This window comes from Lygodium microphyllum, chromosome 28 (genome assembly GCF_053477565.2).
Source record: "Lygodium microphyllum isolate KBCC chromosome 28, Lygodium_microphyllum_v1.1.10, whole genome shotgun sequence".
Classification (NCBI taxonomy): Eukaryota; Viridiplantae; Streptophyta; class Polypodiopsida; order Schizaeales; family Lygodiaceae; genus Lygodium; species Lygodium microphyllum.
Genome location: NC_141162.1, coordinates 81,641,196 through 81,659,047, shown reverse-complemented (window position 1 = coordinate 81,659,047; position 17,852 = coordinate 81,641,196). Strand labels below are relative to the sequence as shown.

Below are 17,852 nucleotides of genomic sequence, written 5' to 3'. Positions count from 1 at the left end.
TCCCAAAGCTTTTCGTCGCATGTGCAAATCCCTAATACTTTTTATTCGAGCCTTAAATTGATTCCTTTGTTTCTCAAGCTTTGGGATAGTCTCTGTGTTTTGCAATAACTCCTATGTACATTGCACCATGCTTTGTCACAAATAGTTACTTTCTCAAGAGAATCTCTAATTTAGACATATTATCAATTGTGTCTAGATATTATATGTATCCTAAGAGTATTGTTTATCAAGATAATGGTAGCATGTATGATCTTCTATATACCACTATATCACAATTTTATATCATAAATATCCCAAAGATGTTCATCATCTTGAATATCTAAACTACCCATACATTGAAATTCTTCAATATCTTGATCATAGGGATTCTTATGCTATTTAGGATCAAACTATATAGCTCCAAAATTTTGAAATAATCTATTTAATTATGTCATTGCACTTTTCTGAATTTCACATTAAGCTCAATTTGAAGGTAATATATATCCTTTTTTTTTGTGTTTCTAATTTTTTCTTCCAAAAAACGAGATATCAAAACATAACTTACCTCCTACATTATTTTTTCGCTCAATCTTTAATAAACACAATGTACATTATTTGAGATTGATCTAAATACAAAACAATAAATTTTGAGTATTGATGATTCTACTTTTAATTAAAGGTTATCGATAACTTAGAGCTTGTTGCTACTTTATGTTTTTTTAAAGAGGGAAAATCAATAATCCTTTTTTATACCTCATGTTGAGATGGAATATCTTAGAGAGCACAAAAGTGAGTGTAACTTTTGCCTAACAAAAACTCATTATGTAGCATAGACTTACGACACATCACACAACAAGAGAACAAGACAACAAAAGTGGATACTATAACACAATAGGCCTTGATAAAAAAAAGTGATGACACAAAGATAATGTGCATAAAAACATCCTATCCATGTACATTATACTTGGATGGTTAAGCAGTCGCATCGCTCATTGAAGTCAGTTGCATCGCTCATAGAAGTAACCTCTTCTATTGCAAGTAAATATAATTCATGTGATCCCATTGATTGCTATACATAGGTCTTCTGAGTTGCCTTGCATCTACTTACAACCCATAAGTAATGTTGTTTAGATGCCACAAAGCCCCAAAGCATGAACCCTACAAAACACATGCATAGATTATTGCTAGTCAATGAGAGCTTTAAGAATTTAGCTAGTCATGCATATTCATCAAACATGGCTAATTCTTGCTTCAAAGCGCAAAACACCATGTATGTGTACTCAGTGAGCATCTTAGACCAAAATGATATCCTTACAAGATTTCATTTGATACTACATGAGAAACTAACACACATTAACATTTGGAGATCTTGGCATGGATAGAAGTACAGATAGTAAGAACAAAAGCAACCCACATATCAATTGTTGGACAAAGTAGCAACATCCTCAATTTGTCATCATAATTAATTTGGCTTTATTTTGATTGAGAATAGGTTAAATTAATAATTAGACTTATTGTGAATTTTTATTCTATTTTTTTTTTTCATAAGAATGGCATATTGCATGTATAAAGATCTAGTACCAATCACATTATGCTAGGCAAATGGCTAAGAATTCAAGATGTTTTGCATCTTTGGAGAGCATATTGCTAGGGCAAAGAAACAAAGATTAAGTGAACTTTAAACTCGAGGGGAGTGCTTTTGAAGACCACGTTGGATACTCTTATTGCACAGTGTATTATTTACTAGTGGGTTTATACATAAAGCCATTAAATACTTTTGTAAACTTTATTTGATAGCCTTAGGGTTGGAGATTTATTTCATTAAGTTAGATATTATTTAAAATTGAGGATTTGATCTAGACATTAGGACAAGCAAGAGTATTCCAACAAAGGAGCACGACGTGGATGCAATACTCTATTTTATGTACACAAGTTCTTGGAAATACATTAAATATATGCATGATGGAGATGCTCACACATGCATGGAGGAGATTGATTGTGTCTTGCTCTTGTGTCTCTCTTGATCTCTCAATCTCTCTGGTACTCATTTCAATTACTTGTGTGCTATCAATTTGTGGTTACGATTAGTAATTCATGGTGGAAGGCTCAAACACAATTAGAGAGATTGATTGTTAAGCATAGCATCAATAAAACCTTCTGAGCAATACACAAGACTCAATGGGGGTGCAGACTCCGGAGTCAAGTGTATGGGACTAATTTGAGATCAAATCAAATGTAACAAAGCCAATACAAAATTATGCACAAGGTGTGGAAGCTCCAAGTTGCTTCTCCAAAAGACCACAACCAAGGAAAGGTGGCCTGAAGGCACAAATTATCTGGTTCGTCAAGGTGATGTTACACCTTCATTATATGGACAAGAATATCATGTATACTCCAATACCCCTTTGGTGTGGACGATAAAAGCACGCACAAACGTCACCCATAAACACAACACGCAGCTTGATCAATGCCGAGTTCATGATGTTAACAATCACAAAGAGTGGTGCATGTGGCTGGAGATGTGGCTACTGCTGATGTCACCATCTCTGAACCCACCACCCTGGATGAACAATTCTTGCAGCCCTCCTATCAACAAGGTCTACGAAAGTGGCAGCATGGGGTCTCAATAGAGAGCCCAAAGAATTGTAAGTGCACAAAGTATAGTTGCAACTAAATACAGTTACCATTAAACTCCTGGAGGATAACCTGTTCCATGTGGCCACGAATAGCAGCAAGATGTATGAGATGCATATTAAAGCGGACTCTTCTTCCACTTTCCCTACTCTTCAACAACACAGGGATGCTCAAAAGCCTTACCTAGCATGCAAACATGTCTAGTTTGTATTTATGTGTGTTTTGGGCTGTCATTGAAAAAAAACATAAGCTCATGCACCAACCCAAACTTTCTTGCGGAGATGTATCAACCATACTTCAATGACCCAGATTGCATCCATAGCTTCAATCCTACAAGCCTTTTGTTTGGCCTAGACTTATTTTGCCAATTGCTTGGTTCCCATGTTGGACCTCCCTATGCATTCATTGCAATGTGTCTGGCCTTGCATTTTCTTTCTGTGTGACATCCATACCGTCTGTGACTCCCACTTGTTGTAATGATGGGATAATGTCCAATAAATAGTGCGCTCCTTAATCCAACTGAGAGAGTGAAAGCCCACCTGAAATTAAGGGTATGCCAAAAAAGCTTGCCTAAGAATTGTCACCCCCCAAAAAAGACAAGTTACTGAATGTACACACTATCACACATACAAAGGCATATCCACATATGCACCTGCACACACACATAAGTCCTTGGATTTATGAAAGCACTGCTGCAAGGCCACAGTTTCATCTGATGATACCCAGTTGCCTGACTTCAAGTTGTGGCCTTTAATCATGTTTACTTTGTATAGATTATGCTGGCATCAGGGCAACACAGGCACAGAACAGTTTCAAGTTGTACAGGAAAAATTATATACAGACTGCAATCTGTACTTAAATTACATGTTCCTGTGATGTAAAGCAGCTTAATTAATAAAGGGTGTCCCAATTGCAGTATATACAGCTAATATAATCTGATCCTAATGCTTATAGGCTGTCGACATAGTGGGCAATCTGTCAAGTTTCCCGCACATTCCCTACAGGTCTGCCAAATAACTGAAAATCTTAGTGCAAATTATTTAAAAAATATATTTCCCAGTGATGGTGCTGAAAGCATAATATGGTTATACGTACCTGGTGACCACAACCAAATGCCATGTCCTTCGGTCGAGTGAGACACACTGGGCAGGATTGCTGCAGATGGGAAAAGAAGGGAATCCTTACCCAAAATTTTGCAGGACACTATAATTCTAAATTGCAGCACATAAGGTACAAAATAACCTGACATTTATGATAAAAGAGAGTACACAAATGTATGCACCTCATCTTTACTGCGGCCAGAATCAATTATGGTAGGTTCATTGGAGCTAGATACACGTGGGACTCCTGACATGCTCCTGTCATGTTGGAGGACAGTGGAAGGAGGATCTCGAACAACACCTCTAAGTTCTCTTGTGGACCTCTGACTGCACAAGGAACCAAAAGGCATTCACTAAACCAATGCAGTGCATGTGAAAGCTTCGACCTCATGTCCCTCACAAATGACAGCAAGAGGAAGGTTAAATGCTTCTTACTTGAGAATACCCAGCTCTACAGTCGCCCTGTATTGTGTTGGTATCTCCATAAGTGCAGCAACTGCAAAAGCTGCCTCCTTTTGCTCTGTGGGTGTGTTTTGTGACATGATGGAAGTGAAATTCACAAACTGCATGCAGAGAGGGTCAAAATATAATTATTCCTCAGAACTAACAAAAGAAACTTCAAACATATGACATATTCCAAGAAACCACCTGAAAATTGTCGAAGGTACGGCGTGGGATATTGTCATCAAATTGCTTCATTGTATCCCACGGACCATCACCAACTCCCACCAATACAATTGACAATGCATACTCACTACAGCCATTAATCAAATGCTAATGCATAGATGTTTAAACTACAGGTATACGGTTTGTATATAGAGCTTTATACCTTGCTTCTACTATAGCATTTATTGTGCTTTGCTCCTGAGGACTCAGATTCCCAGAACTAGTTTGAATACTTCGAGTCACCTGTGGAAGCCATTAGCTCATTGACAGTTCAAAAGAAGTACAGCAGTTTCCCAGACAAGGCTAAAATTTGTTCCTCAACCTGTCCATCTGCTATGATTACGAGAACATGATACTGGCCCCCACTCTTGTTTACAATATCAACGGCTGCTTGTATAACTGGTCCATATGAAGTTGGACCTGCTCATGCACTATGTGAGCTAAAATGTTTTCAAAGATGCACAATGATTGCAATGATGCCTGTCAAAAGTTCAAACCTGCAAGACGTATATGTGGAGCTATTTCTCTGTACCGAGCCAAAACTCCTTCAAAACCTTCACATGGGTGTCCACCAGGGTAGAAGTTGAAGACACATTGATCATTTGTCGATACTGTTGGGGGTACAAATATCTTAAACTTAGTTCCTGTATTTTAAAGAGCATAGCAAGACAACATGAAATAGGATGATCTAGAAAGATAAGGGCCAACAAACCATCTCCAAACCCAAAACAAGGAATGAGGTTATCATCATCAAATGGTGATAAGGTCCTTCCAATTATAGAAATAGCTTGCTCATAGGGATTTGGTAAGTTACTATTGACTGCATGAAGACTTCGTCCATTAAAAGAAATTTTCCCTGTCAAACACCAAAATGAGCAACAATGTTCAAATGCATGGACGAAAATCAGGTCTCAGGCTATAATGTCTTCCTACTGTGTTAATTGCATGCATATAGAAGAATGATTTCATTGACCTACAAAAAGTTTTTACCAAATGCAATCTCCTTTTTGGAAGACGGTGATTTTATAAGAAATAACCTTGTGCAACTCTCCTTCCCTGTCCCATCCCCCTTCTGTCCCATTCCTGATTCCTCTCCTTCTCTCTCTTGTGAGGCACATGGGTTGAAACACACCATTAAGTAGAGGACATGGGGCAACGCATTGAGACGGCCAAGACAAAGCCCACCAAACTTAAGCATTATGAATGACATAGTTTTTAAAGCCTCCCTGGATAACGCCCATCTATCAGAATCAGTAGGTGATTCTATTTCTTGATGGAACAAATCTTTTTCCTGCAGGGACTTCTCTCATAAGCTTGACCCAAGGAACAACTCAGGCCTTACAGAACCACCCGAAAAACAGCTGCAAGATTCATGGATGGAAGTGTTGAAGTGTGATGGACTTAGGAGAGGTTGGGAGAGAAACAGAGAGTATGTGTTTACAGCAATACAAGATCGTCTGCTAAGTTATGTGATGAGTGAGCAACAATGAGTAAATCAACCAGTGTGGGACAACAAATAGGGTCCCTCTACATACAGCACAAGTAATACGAAACTCAAGGGAGTTGGCATGGATGAGCTAAGAGGACTTGCTATGAGTGCATCCCTAGAGGAACACCAAAAGACACTTTGCACAGTAGCACATATGTTCTAAACCAAGATTGAATTTAAGAGTGGGTACCATAAGATGCACAATAGACCAAAGAATGTTCTTGGTAATCCCATTTGAATCTACAAATATCCTATAACTTTAAGAATGATGGATAGAATCCTTCAAAATCATAGGTCCTTTGTAAGTACCTTCTTTGATGACATGATTGTGCATTCAAAGAATGACGTAGAACATAAAAAACATTTGGCTATACTACTTGCAAACCTCAAAAAAAGGCATAGGCTGGTTGTTAATTGCAAAAAGAATAAATTTTGCTCATCACAGATTCACTTTTCAAGGCACAGTGTGTCTAAAGACAATGTACCATAGATCCTGTTGAGGAATAAGGAATTCACAGCTGGTCTCATTTGAGAACCTTGCATAGCGTATGCCATTTTTTCAGGTTACAATTCTATAACAAGAGGTTCATTTGTCACTTTGCTAAAATTGCTTCGCTCCACATGGGCTGATCAGAACATTGCAGCATTCAATAAGCTGAGAAAAAAAACCTTAGTTCAGATCCCATGTTGATCTTGCTAGATCTCCAAAAAGCTTTTCTTGTGTCAGTTTGATACATATGGAAACAACAATGGTGCAATTCTGATGCAAGATGGATTAGTGGTAGCCCATGAAAGTAACGTTTTGCAAGGTGTTAGAGAGTTCGTGGTTGTCATACATGCTCTTTCTATGTGGAAACACTACTTCCTCAGTTGTCTCAGAAGAATATGAGATAGGCCAACTTTTTATCCATGTTTCACTTTCAGATAGTGCAAGTTGAGGGTAAAAAGATTGTAGTGATTAGTATGTCTAAGAGAAGATTGATAGACAATCAACTAGCCAATTGGAACAGGCAGATTGAGGATACATATGGCTAGCAGCTTGGAGAGCACAATTACACTTGGTGCGCAGCTTGTGGCTATCCTTGCATGTATTATCAAAGTTTGGAGGGACACCTACTAGCTGACAAATGAGGCAATGGCTATGAGAAGCAAAAGAGGGATGGGGGGTTGTGATTGATGTTGCAATCCCTCACAAGTGGTTTATTCCCCCCTTGTTGATACACTTGGGTAGCCCAATTTGATAGAATTGGATGCAATGATGGAAGCGTGGAAAACTGTTGTAATAGACTGCTAAACACGAGATAAGGGAAAAGAGAAACAATGCACAAAGAACTCAAAAGCAAGGAGATGCTCGGGAAATGGAATCCATATACCAAGATATGAGACAACACAGATCCAATGTGAGTCATTGGCTGTCAAGGCACCAACACTTGCTCCTTCTCTCCACCATAATCTAAAGGTGAATGACAATTGACTAAGGAGGAGGAGGAGCTCCTACCTCCACCAGAACCTAAAGAAGGTGAATGACAATGACTGAGGAGGAGGAGCTGCTATATATAGGCATAAAATATGCCTCAAATGAAGGCTGGTCGGCCAGCATTAATGTTGATTGACTGGCATTAAAAATGCCAAACTGACATGAAATGTCCACCAGAAAAAAATGCCTAAAATAACTACAATCTGCCCAGCCCTAAATGGCATGCACAAACTCACATATGAATTGTGAAGGGAGTGAGCCCTACAGTGGAAGCACAAAGCGGAAGCAAGAGCTATGGGGGGAGGAGCAAAAGCAAGAGAGAGAAAGAGACAAAAGATGTGGGAACTCCAACAATTACAATGTATAACTGGCCTTCCCTTTATTCAGATGTCATTGAAAGAATAAAGAATGAAGTGACAGTAATGAGTATCTGTCACTTGTAGTGTACACGTGTGAGAGTGTGTGGATATTATCAGTGTAACTAATACACGAGTGGCTAGGCATAGGTACCTTTACCCCCAACAATCTTCCACTTAAAGGAAAATGTGTCCCTAGTGAAGAGCGAACAAGAAAAAACATGACAAAGTACACATGTACATAAGTACAACAGGATGAGGAAAGACTTCATTTCATCCAACGCCCATTAACTTCCTAAGGAAGGCAAAATACTCCGCTGAGAGACTTGTAGTGAGCAGATCTATAGGATTTTTGTCAATTGAGATCTTGACAAGCTCAATGGACTTGTCCTCGACCACAACATACTCTACCTCTATAGAAGATAGAGCCGTGCATTTTTTGTACCTTGGACATCCAAGAAACAGCACCTCCAACAAAGATGAAGACATAGCCATAGGTGGTTGAACTTCTGCATGTCCTGCATAATCAGAGTAAGTGTATCCCACGACTCATATCCTGGCCACCATAACATATGCACATAGCTATTGTGCCCTTCAGATACCTCATGATACCCTTGATGACATCCCAATGCCGTTTGCTAGGTGTAGCCATATAATGCACCACAATACCCATTGCAAATGCTATGTCAGGACGAGTGGCTATCATGGCATACATCAAACTACCCACTGTAGATGCATAAAGGATCGTAGCCATCACAGCCTTCTGCTCATCATACTACGGATAATCGGTCGAACCAACCTTCATGTGAGAAGGTAAAGGGCAGCCAATAGACTTGACATCCTCCAGATAAAACCGCTCAAGGACCTTCTAGATATACTTCTTCTCCGACAAGTAGAGGAGCCCCTTAGAGCGATCGCGTGCAATGTGTATCCCAAGAATATGTGAGGCCTATCCCATGCCCTTCATCTCAAAGCTCTGCTTGAGCTAACCTTTAAGGCATTCAACTCATCATGAGCACTCCCAACAATCAACATATCATCCACATAGAGGATCAAAATCATAAGGCTACCATCACGAGATTTCTTCGTATATAAACATGGATCCATATCACTGCGGAAATATCCCTGTGAATGCATAAAGACATCAAACTTGTGGTATCATTCCCTAGGTGTCTACTTAAGGCCATAAAGGCTCTTCCTCAATTTACACACTAGGTGGTTCCTACTAGGTTCTACCAAGCCCTTAGACTACTCCATGTAAATCTCATCATGCAAGTCCCTATAAAGAAAAGCTATCTTGACATCCATCTGATAAAGATCCAAGTCAAGTTGAGCAACCAAAGCCAATAGCAAGCGTAGGGCAATCATCTTCACAACGGGAGAAAAGACTTCATCAATGTCCACACCATGTTCTTGCTTGAAATCCTTAGCAACCAATCTAGCCTTGTATCTCGGCTTGGGGCGTCTAGGGGTACTTTTCAACTTATACACCCACTTGTATGGCAAAGCACGCTTGCCACTAAGCAAAGGAACCAAATCCCACGTATGATTTTTTTACACTGTCATACTCTGATTGCATGGCCCTCTCCCAAGAGTGATTATTACCTCTGCGCATAGCCTTATCATAAGTAACAGGCTCACTAACATCTTTCACTATAACATAATCCATAGAGGGCTCCAACTGCGCACATTGCCGTCTATCTCTAGTAGATCGCCTTAAAGCTAACTGTGAAGCCTATACATCCTGTGGGGCATCAAGGACCTAGGCCATGGGAGCATCAGCTATTGCCGTAGGCTATCTAGCTGGTTGTACAGTAGCAAGAGGCTCCTCTTGAAATATTACCTTGCATATCTCAACAACATGCTAAGGCTGCTTCTGCATTTTCTCCTCATGGAAAACAACATCATGGTTGCAGATAACCTTCTAAGCATGTAGATCCCATAGGCGATAGCCCATCTCACTTGCATCCCTATAACTAAGAAGGATGCATTTCCTAGACTTAGAATCCAGCTTATTGCGCTTGTCCTTGAGTACATGGCAAAAAGCCTCACAACCAAAGACACACAAATGAGCATATGAGAGAGGTTTTCCAAACCATACCTCCTTTGTAACTTGATAGTCAAGAGCAGTATATGGGAACCGATTGAACAAGTGTACAGTAGTAGTAACTGCCTCGGCCTAGAAATATTATGGTAAGTTTGCTTGGCTAAGCATATTGCGAACTCGCTCCAAAATTATTCTATTCATACGCTGTCATACCATTCAAGAGTGGGATGTATGGGGCTGGTCAACTGACGCTTAATACCCCTTGTCGCAAAACTGCTCAAAGGCTTTAGGGACATACTCATCCCTATTATCTAACCTTAGGCATTTCAACCTATACCCAAATTGGTTCTCAACCAAAGCAAGCTAACATTGAAAGATAGCTAAGACTTCCAATTTCTACTTAATAGGATATTCCCAAATCTTATACATATAGTTTTCAATGAACATAATGAGATACTTCATGCCACCTAACAACTTGTAGAGTATGAAACCACATACATCTAAATGAACAAGAGCCAATGGCTCACCCATGCGTATCATGGTAGACTTTTATGTGTATTGTGTGTCTGCCTACCATATAAACAATGATCATAAGACTCAAAGCACTTACAGTCAAGGGACGAAAGATACGCAAACGAATAAGCACTTTCATTCCTTTCAAGGACATGTACCCAAGGTGATGATGCTACAAAGATACAACTGGAATTGCATCCACTGCCAAAGTATTGGACTTACTACCATGTGCAATGACAAGATTCCCACAGGTAATCTTCTATGAGGAATCACCAAAAGAAACGACATAACCTGCATCATCCAAAGTGCCAGCAGAGATAAGGCTCTTCATGAGAACCGATACATGACATACATAATGAAGAGTAAACATGCAACCGGAACCAAACTGTAGCTCGACATCACCAATACCAACTATCGCCAATGCCAGGTCATTTACCCAAGCGGACAGATCCAATCATACTACGATAGGAGTACAATCACTCTCTATGAGGAGTCACATAAAAGAAAGCCCTTGAATCAATCAACCAACACTTAGTATACCCTGACAAAGCATCAATCGATTGTGAAGCAGCAAGAGAAGAAGCTGCAAGTATAAAACCATCATCAGATAAGTCTGCACAACATTAATCTCTTCAATCTTAACCCTTGACTTGCTATGGACAATGTTGTGATTATCATTGTTGTCATGCACTTTACCCTTGCCCTTTTCTTGCGCTTGACTTACTATGGACAACATTAATCTCTTCAATCTTAACCCTTAACTTGCTATGGACAATGTTGTGATTATCATTGTTGTCATGCACTTTACTCTTGCCCTTTTCTTGCGCTTGTCTTCACGCATTTTATGGCACTATGGCTGAATATGTCTTGCTTTTCTATAATAATGACAAGTCAATGAGGACTATCGGCCATGGGACTTATTGTGAGATTGTCCAAGTAACTAAGAGCGAGATTGTTGAGAGTCTCTTCCATGGCGTCATTACCGCCTTTGTCATTATTGCCTCTTAACTGTCAAAGCATGAGAGGTGCGGGAAGCATCAACATTCCTTTTGTTAACCTTTGTTGGGTATTTCACTTATGCCTCACTTACGCCTACGCTCACATAGGAGTGTCCGTGATCAGTAGGACACTCGGGCACTTTTCACTCTCGATAGGAGAGGTTTTTTCCCCCAGACTTATGGTATTATTTCGTATGTACTTATGACACACTTACGGGCACTTATCATGTTCGGGTATGAACGCCCCCCTACAACCCTAAGGTTTAAGGGTTGTTCCTTGTACTTTTAGTTTACACTCTTTCAATCTATAGTATTGGGTGTCGTGCTTCACTCTCATACTGTCTATTGATTTCTGTGTTGAGGTTCGGTCCTGCCTTCATCTCACATTTGGTATTAGAGCAGCATTGGCTCTGTTCAGTTGAAGCTCAGGTTCTCCTTAGCTCCACTCAGACTTTGGGAGCTTCTGGCTCAGTTCAACTCCAGGTTCCACAGTAGCCACCAGCACATGCAGATCGTTTTGCTCGCACCAGCGGACTGCCTCCTTTCCGCCCCTGTGCTGCGCCACCCGCCAGATATTACACCCTCTGTGCAATCCACTAGACGTCACGCCCGTCAGTCACGTCCTCTGCGCCGCCCGTCTCTAGAGACACCGTCTGTGGTATTGCTCGCCATGTCAGTCTCACAGAAGGCAGTCGCCACGCCACGCTCTGCAGCTCGAAGCATGCTCAGGCCGCCCGTTCGGCATCTGCCACGCCAGACTGCTGCGCCACCCGCCCTACTGCGACTGATGAAACTGCACCAGCTCGCCTGTCCATGTGCCTGTGTCAACTGTCATTTCTAATGTTTTTTTTTTAAATTTTAATTCCAAAATAAATTTCCGGAAGAGGGGATTTCTGCACAAGCAGGAGACTTCCGAATACGTGTCTGGGACACGGTGGATGCAAATTTTTGGGCACATTCATCAAAAAATTTGGGGCTTTTATGTTTTTTAAGGACATTGGCAAATGTACTGCAATTATAGTCATTGATAGACTGTTTTGAACAAATTTGGGGCAAGAAATTTTGGGGATTTTGTTGATACAGTGTTGCTGAACACTAATTGCACCTTGGATTCGTACATTAAAGACAATTTTGATAGAGTGCACCTCTATATACTAATTGCAGAAAGTTATTTCCTGCAATTTTTGAAAATTTTCAGATTTCCAGTCTGGTTCCGCTTCAACATTGCTCTTTTGCCTCTTTTGGTAATTGATTATCATGGCAAATCAGGGAGGAGATGTCTTCACCTATGTATCCAAAGAGGACAGATTGGATGGAAATAACTATTCACTTTGGTCCTTCATGATGAAGAATGTACTTGTGGGCAAAAATCTTTGGGATTATGTCAATGGAGAATAAGCTAGACCTGGAGTTGTGGCTCCAGCTACTCCTCCAGGAGGACGTGCACAATGGGCACCTAAGCCTGCTCAACTTCAGGCACTTTCACAAAGATCAATAGCTCAAAAAGCATGGGATACACGGGATGCATAGGCGTTGTCATTGATTGCATTGGCAGTTCAGCGGTCAATCATCCCCCACATTCATTCAACAACTTCTTCACGAGAAGATTGGCTAACTTTGAAGCAGATGTTTCCAGGCAAGAATGAAACTCGCATCTCTTTCTTAAAGACAGAGCTAGAGACATTGAAAATGGATGAAGGTGATTCTATTCAGGATCACTTAAACAAAATTCAAGACTTGCGTAAGCAACTCATGAATGTTGATGAGTACTATTCGGATGCACAGATGCTATCTACCACTTTGAACTCATCACCTCCTTCGTCCTTGGCTTTCCAAACGGCCTTAAACCTCACCATGAGGATTGCTGCACAGCCAATCACTTTTCTTCAGTTAGTCAGTTTGCTTCTAGAGGAGGAGCAAACAAGAAGAAATAGTGGTGTGGATGCCATAGCCTCTGAGTAGGCTTTTATGACTAGACAGAAAAGCAAAGGTAGCCAAGTAAAAAATGCTCCGCACAGTTCTGGGACTTCTGGCACATCACAGGCAAGTAAAAAACAAGGGGTGCAAGCCAAAAAGGGCAATTGCCATTATTGCAAGAAGTCAGACCACTACATCACTCAGTACAGAAAGTGCATCGCCAAGGAGGAGAAGGAGTCAGGAATGTCTATTTCTAATGCTCCTTCACTACTACTGAGTCTGCATCCTTTGTTGCAGACAGGGACTATTGCTTTTACACATGCAGTTATGAAACTTCTAGGGCTGATCAAGCATTTAGCTCTACTGAGAATGCAGACACTTGGTTTTTTAACAATGGTGCTTCTAGACATATTACATCTCGCAGAGATTTATTTACTTTTGTTGGTGCAGCTCCAATTGGCAAGTCTGTACAGTGTGCCAACAATGCATCATACCCTATTAGAGGTATTGGGGAGATTGTGCTCACAACCATTGATGGCTCTATTCTCCACCTACAGGATGCTTTGTTTGTGCCAGGCATAAAGAAGAATCTGCTCTCTATTTTCTTTGGCACGTTGTGGATTGCAGGTTACATTTGATGATGATAGATGCATGGTGAGAGACAAAGAACACATCACTTTGGTCTTGACAGGCACTTTATGTCATGGGTTATACGAGTTAGATGCACTTTCAGTTGATAAGTCAACGTACTTGGCATCCAATCTTACTCCTGCTATGATAGAGGCAGAGTTATGGCATGCTAGGATGGGGAATGCAAACTTTGGCAGCTTGATGCTCTTACAGCGTACACAGATGCTAGATGGATTACCTCTACTAGAGAGACCTCCTGAGTACTTGTGCGAAGGATGTATTTTGGAAAAAATGCATCGTTTTTCATTTCCCCGTGATGTTGCTTTTAGAGCAACAACCAGGTTGCACTTAGTGCATTCAGATGTATGTGGGCCTATGCAGACAAAGTCATTGGAATATTACTATTTTGTGACTTTTATTGATGACTTTACTCGATTTTGTTGGATCTACTCTTTGGTCAAAAAGTCAAAAGTGTATGATGCCTTCTTGGCTTTTATTGCACTTGTTGAAAACCAATCTGGTTCTAAAATAAGGACTCTCCATTCGGACCGAGGGGGGAAATACATGTCCTCTATGCTGAATTTCTTTTTGAAGCAAAAGGGCATTGTCCATCAGAGCACTACTCCTTATACTCCACAGTAGAATGGGATTGCACAGAGGAAGAATTAGTCACTCATGGAGATGGCCAGATGTATGCTGAAAGCAAAGAGCTTGCCACATAGTTTTTGGATGGAAGCCGTCGTGTGCGTGCCATGTTCTAAACGGATGCCCCACCAAAGCATTGAAGAAAATTACACCTTTTGAGGCTTGGAACGGCCGGAAACCTTCTATTGGACAATTTCGTACCTTTGAGTGCCTTGCATATGCACACATTCCAAAGGTACTCAAAAAAAAGTTGGATAACAAGGTTGTCAAATGCATTTTTGTGGGATATAGCAATGAGAGCAAAGGCTACAGACTCTATGATTCTGTTTCTAAAAAGGTGTTTGTCAGTAGGGATGTACTATTTGATGAAAAATCAGAATTGTCCCTGGATGGTTTAGACACATATCAGGCTGCCCATGATGTATTTGAAGGGCTGCTGCCCATTACATTTGGTGATTCAGCTGGAGTTTCAGCAAGTGAACTCGATGTTTAGTCAATTGCTCCTTTGGAAAATGCAAAAAATCAGCCATTGGCTGATCTGAATATTCAGCAAAATGCTGAAACTGAAATTCAGTAAGAGCTTATGCAGAGTCAGGAGGCAAGACAAATGCCTAGATGGTATTTACAAACTATGAAAGATAGTCATCTGGATGCACCCATGGCTGGTCATACTAGAAGGCAAGCTTGTATGCATAATACTGCACATACCATGGAGTTTGTTATGGCAGCAAGCACCCTTGATGATGAGGAACCTGAATGTTTTGAAGATGCACAACAAAGTGTGCATTGGATGGCAGCAATGCAAGCTGAATTGGATTCTATCACTATGAATCAAACATGGGATTTAGTGTCTTTGCATTTGGGAAGAAAGCCATTGGAAAAAAATGGGTCTACAAGCTGAAACAGAATGCAGATGGATCCATTGACAAATACAAGGCAAGGCTTGTAGCTAAAGGCTATGCACAGAAGAAAGGCATTGAGTATGAGGAGACATTTGCTCCTACTTCCCGCATGACAACCATCAGGTCTACGATTGCTTTGACTGCCCATTATGGATGGACTGTGCATCAGTTGGATATTAAAACTGCATTTTTACATGGGGAACTTCATGAGGAAATATATGTATAGAAGCCCATTGCTTTTGCAGTTGAGGGCTCGGAACACTTGGTTTGCAAGCTGAAAAAAGCTTTATATGGCTTGAAACAAGCTCTTAGAGCTTGGTATGCAAAGATAGATGCTTTTTTGCTTAGCCAAGGGTTCATAAACAGCTCATCTAAGTCTACCCTTTACGTATGTAAAGAGGGGGGATCCATGCTGATCATTTGTCTTTATGTTGATGATCTCTTGCTTATAGGGACACATGCTGATCAGATTTCAGCATTTAAACAAAATTTGCAACAAACTTTTGACATGTCAGACTTGGGGTCTTTGCATTATCACTTGGGCATTCAGTTCATACATGATGCTAGAGGTATGTATTTATCACAGTCAAGATACATTGGTAAACTTCTTGAGAAGTTTGGCTTACAGAATTGCAAGCCAGTCTGTAAACCAATGGAACTTGGACTAAACCTGTCATTACATGATGATAGTGATTTGTTTGATATACACACATATGCTCCAGCAGTTGGATGTCTTATTTACTTATACAACACTAGGCCGGACATACAGTTTGCAGTTTCAGCCCTAAGCAAATATATGCATCAGCCACACATGTCACATTGGCAAGCTGTTGAGCGTGTCTTTCATTACTTGCAGGGTACTAGATCTCTTGGATTGCTTTATGCCAAGGGGGGACCACTGCAGTTACATGCTTACAGTGATTCTAATTGGGCTGGTGATTATTATTTACGTCACTCCACTAGTGGCAATTGTTTCTTTCTTGGCTCGTCTTGCATATCTTGGCTTAGCAAGAAACAGTCCACTGTTGCCACATCGTCATGTAAAGCTGAATACAAGGCAGCTTTCACTACCACAGTTGAATGCGTATGGATTAGACACTTGCTAGCTAATCTAGATGTATCTGTTGTGGAGCCTACTTCTTTGTTTACTGACAATGAGAGTGCCATTGCACTGGCATGGAACCCAGTGTTTCATGCACGCATGAAACACATTTAGATACATTATCACTTTGTCATAGAGAGGCTACATGCGAGTGATATCCGCCTTGTCTATTGTCCTACCACTAGTAATGTGGCAGACATCTTCACCAAAGCTCTTCCTCGTGACAAATTTGAAGCATTTCGCATTGCTTTAAATTTGATCTCCTTTGATAGTGGATGATCCTTGTACTCTTGATCACTCTTCACTCTAGGGGGGTTTGTTGTGTAGTCACATAGGAGTGTCGGTGATCAGTAAGACACTGGGACACTTTACCCCCCAAATTTATGGTATTATTTCGTATGTGCTTATGACACACACTTACGGGCACTTATCGTGTTTGGGTGTGAACACCCCTTAAAATATGCTGACATAGAAGTGTCTCTCTCCATGTGAAGGTCCATGAGTTGCATTGGCTAATATATCTGAGAAGCAAGACTCTACTCGTTATAGATATTGCGAGTATTTTTCCATTAGTCCCACAAGGACTGCCCATTAGAGACATCATAGAACATCTACTTAGAGAGGGACAAATGAATCCACGGCTACCATTGAAATTGTGAACTAGAGCTTTTTTCCACAAGTTGAAGCAATATCGGGTCCAACTTTAGCTCTCGTAGAAGATGGCTCTGATACCAGTTCAAGGGAGTGAGCCTTGAAGTGGAAGCACGGAGCGGAAGCAAGAGCTATGGTGGAAGGAGCAAGAGCAAGAGAGAGAGACACACAAGATGTGGAAACTCCAACAGTCAACGTGTGACCGGTCTTCCCTTTATTCAAATGTCATTGAAAGAATAAAGAATGAAGTGACAATGATGGGCGCCCACCACTTGTAGTATACAAGTGTGCAGGTACGCAGGTATTGTCAGTGTAACTAGTACACAAGCGGCTTTATCCCTAACAAATTGACATATCCGCTAACACCCTCTCTTAGATCATGGGTAATCTCATACAATATAATGATACAATGATAAGAGCCCATCATAGTCCATACAACAATACCCACCAAAAGAGAACCATGGATATCTAGATAGGGAGTGGCCAGCCCACCACCAAGATGTCTCAGAGAGAATCTAAGGTCGAATTTGATCCTACCACCTCCTGAAAATAAAGAAGATTCATAGCAACTCTCAATTACTCTCAACAGTGTCTTGCAATAGCATATAAGACCATCTTGTCAAAAATGCCTCTGAACATGTGTAACCATATATTCCTTGCCTTTGGCCAAACTACCAAAGTGTCCCCTCATGTGAACTTGGACTAGGAGCCAAGCCCACTCTCCATAAAACAGCTCATCATCAACT

General features: G+C 40.7%; 1 protein-coding gene across 1 annotated transcript in view; it reads right to left on the bottom strand.

Annotated features, from left to right (window-relative positions):
- Positions 1–2,178: 2,178 nt before the first annotated feature.
- Positions 2,179–17,852, bottom strand: part of LOC148011675 (E3 ubiquitin-protein ligase RGLG1-like) — a 46,703-nt gene continuing 31,029 nt past the window's right edge. The window contains exons 3-12 of the mRNA XM_087670559.1: positions 5,092–5,235; positions 4,877–4,990; positions 4,702–4,799; positions 4,543–4,622; positions 4,362–4,467; positions 4,149–4,276; positions 3,896–4,040; positions 3,709–3,768; positions 3,266–3,619; positions 2,179–3,152 (exon numbers count right to left, since the gene is read on the bottom strand). Of these exons, the coding sequence (XP_087526685.1) occupies positions 3,539–3,619; positions 3,709–3,768; positions 3,896–4,040; positions 4,149–4,276; positions 4,362–4,467; positions 4,543–4,622; positions 4,702–4,799; positions 4,877–4,990; positions 5,092–5,235 (956 nt within the window). The 3' untranslated portion in view covers positions 2,179–3,152; positions 3,266–3,538. The remainder of the gene's footprint in view (positions 3,153–3,265; positions 3,620–3,708; positions 3,769–3,895; positions 4,041–4,148; positions 4,277–4,361; positions 4,468–4,542; positions 4,623–4,701; positions 4,800–4,876; positions 4,991–5,091; positions 5,236–17,852) is intronic.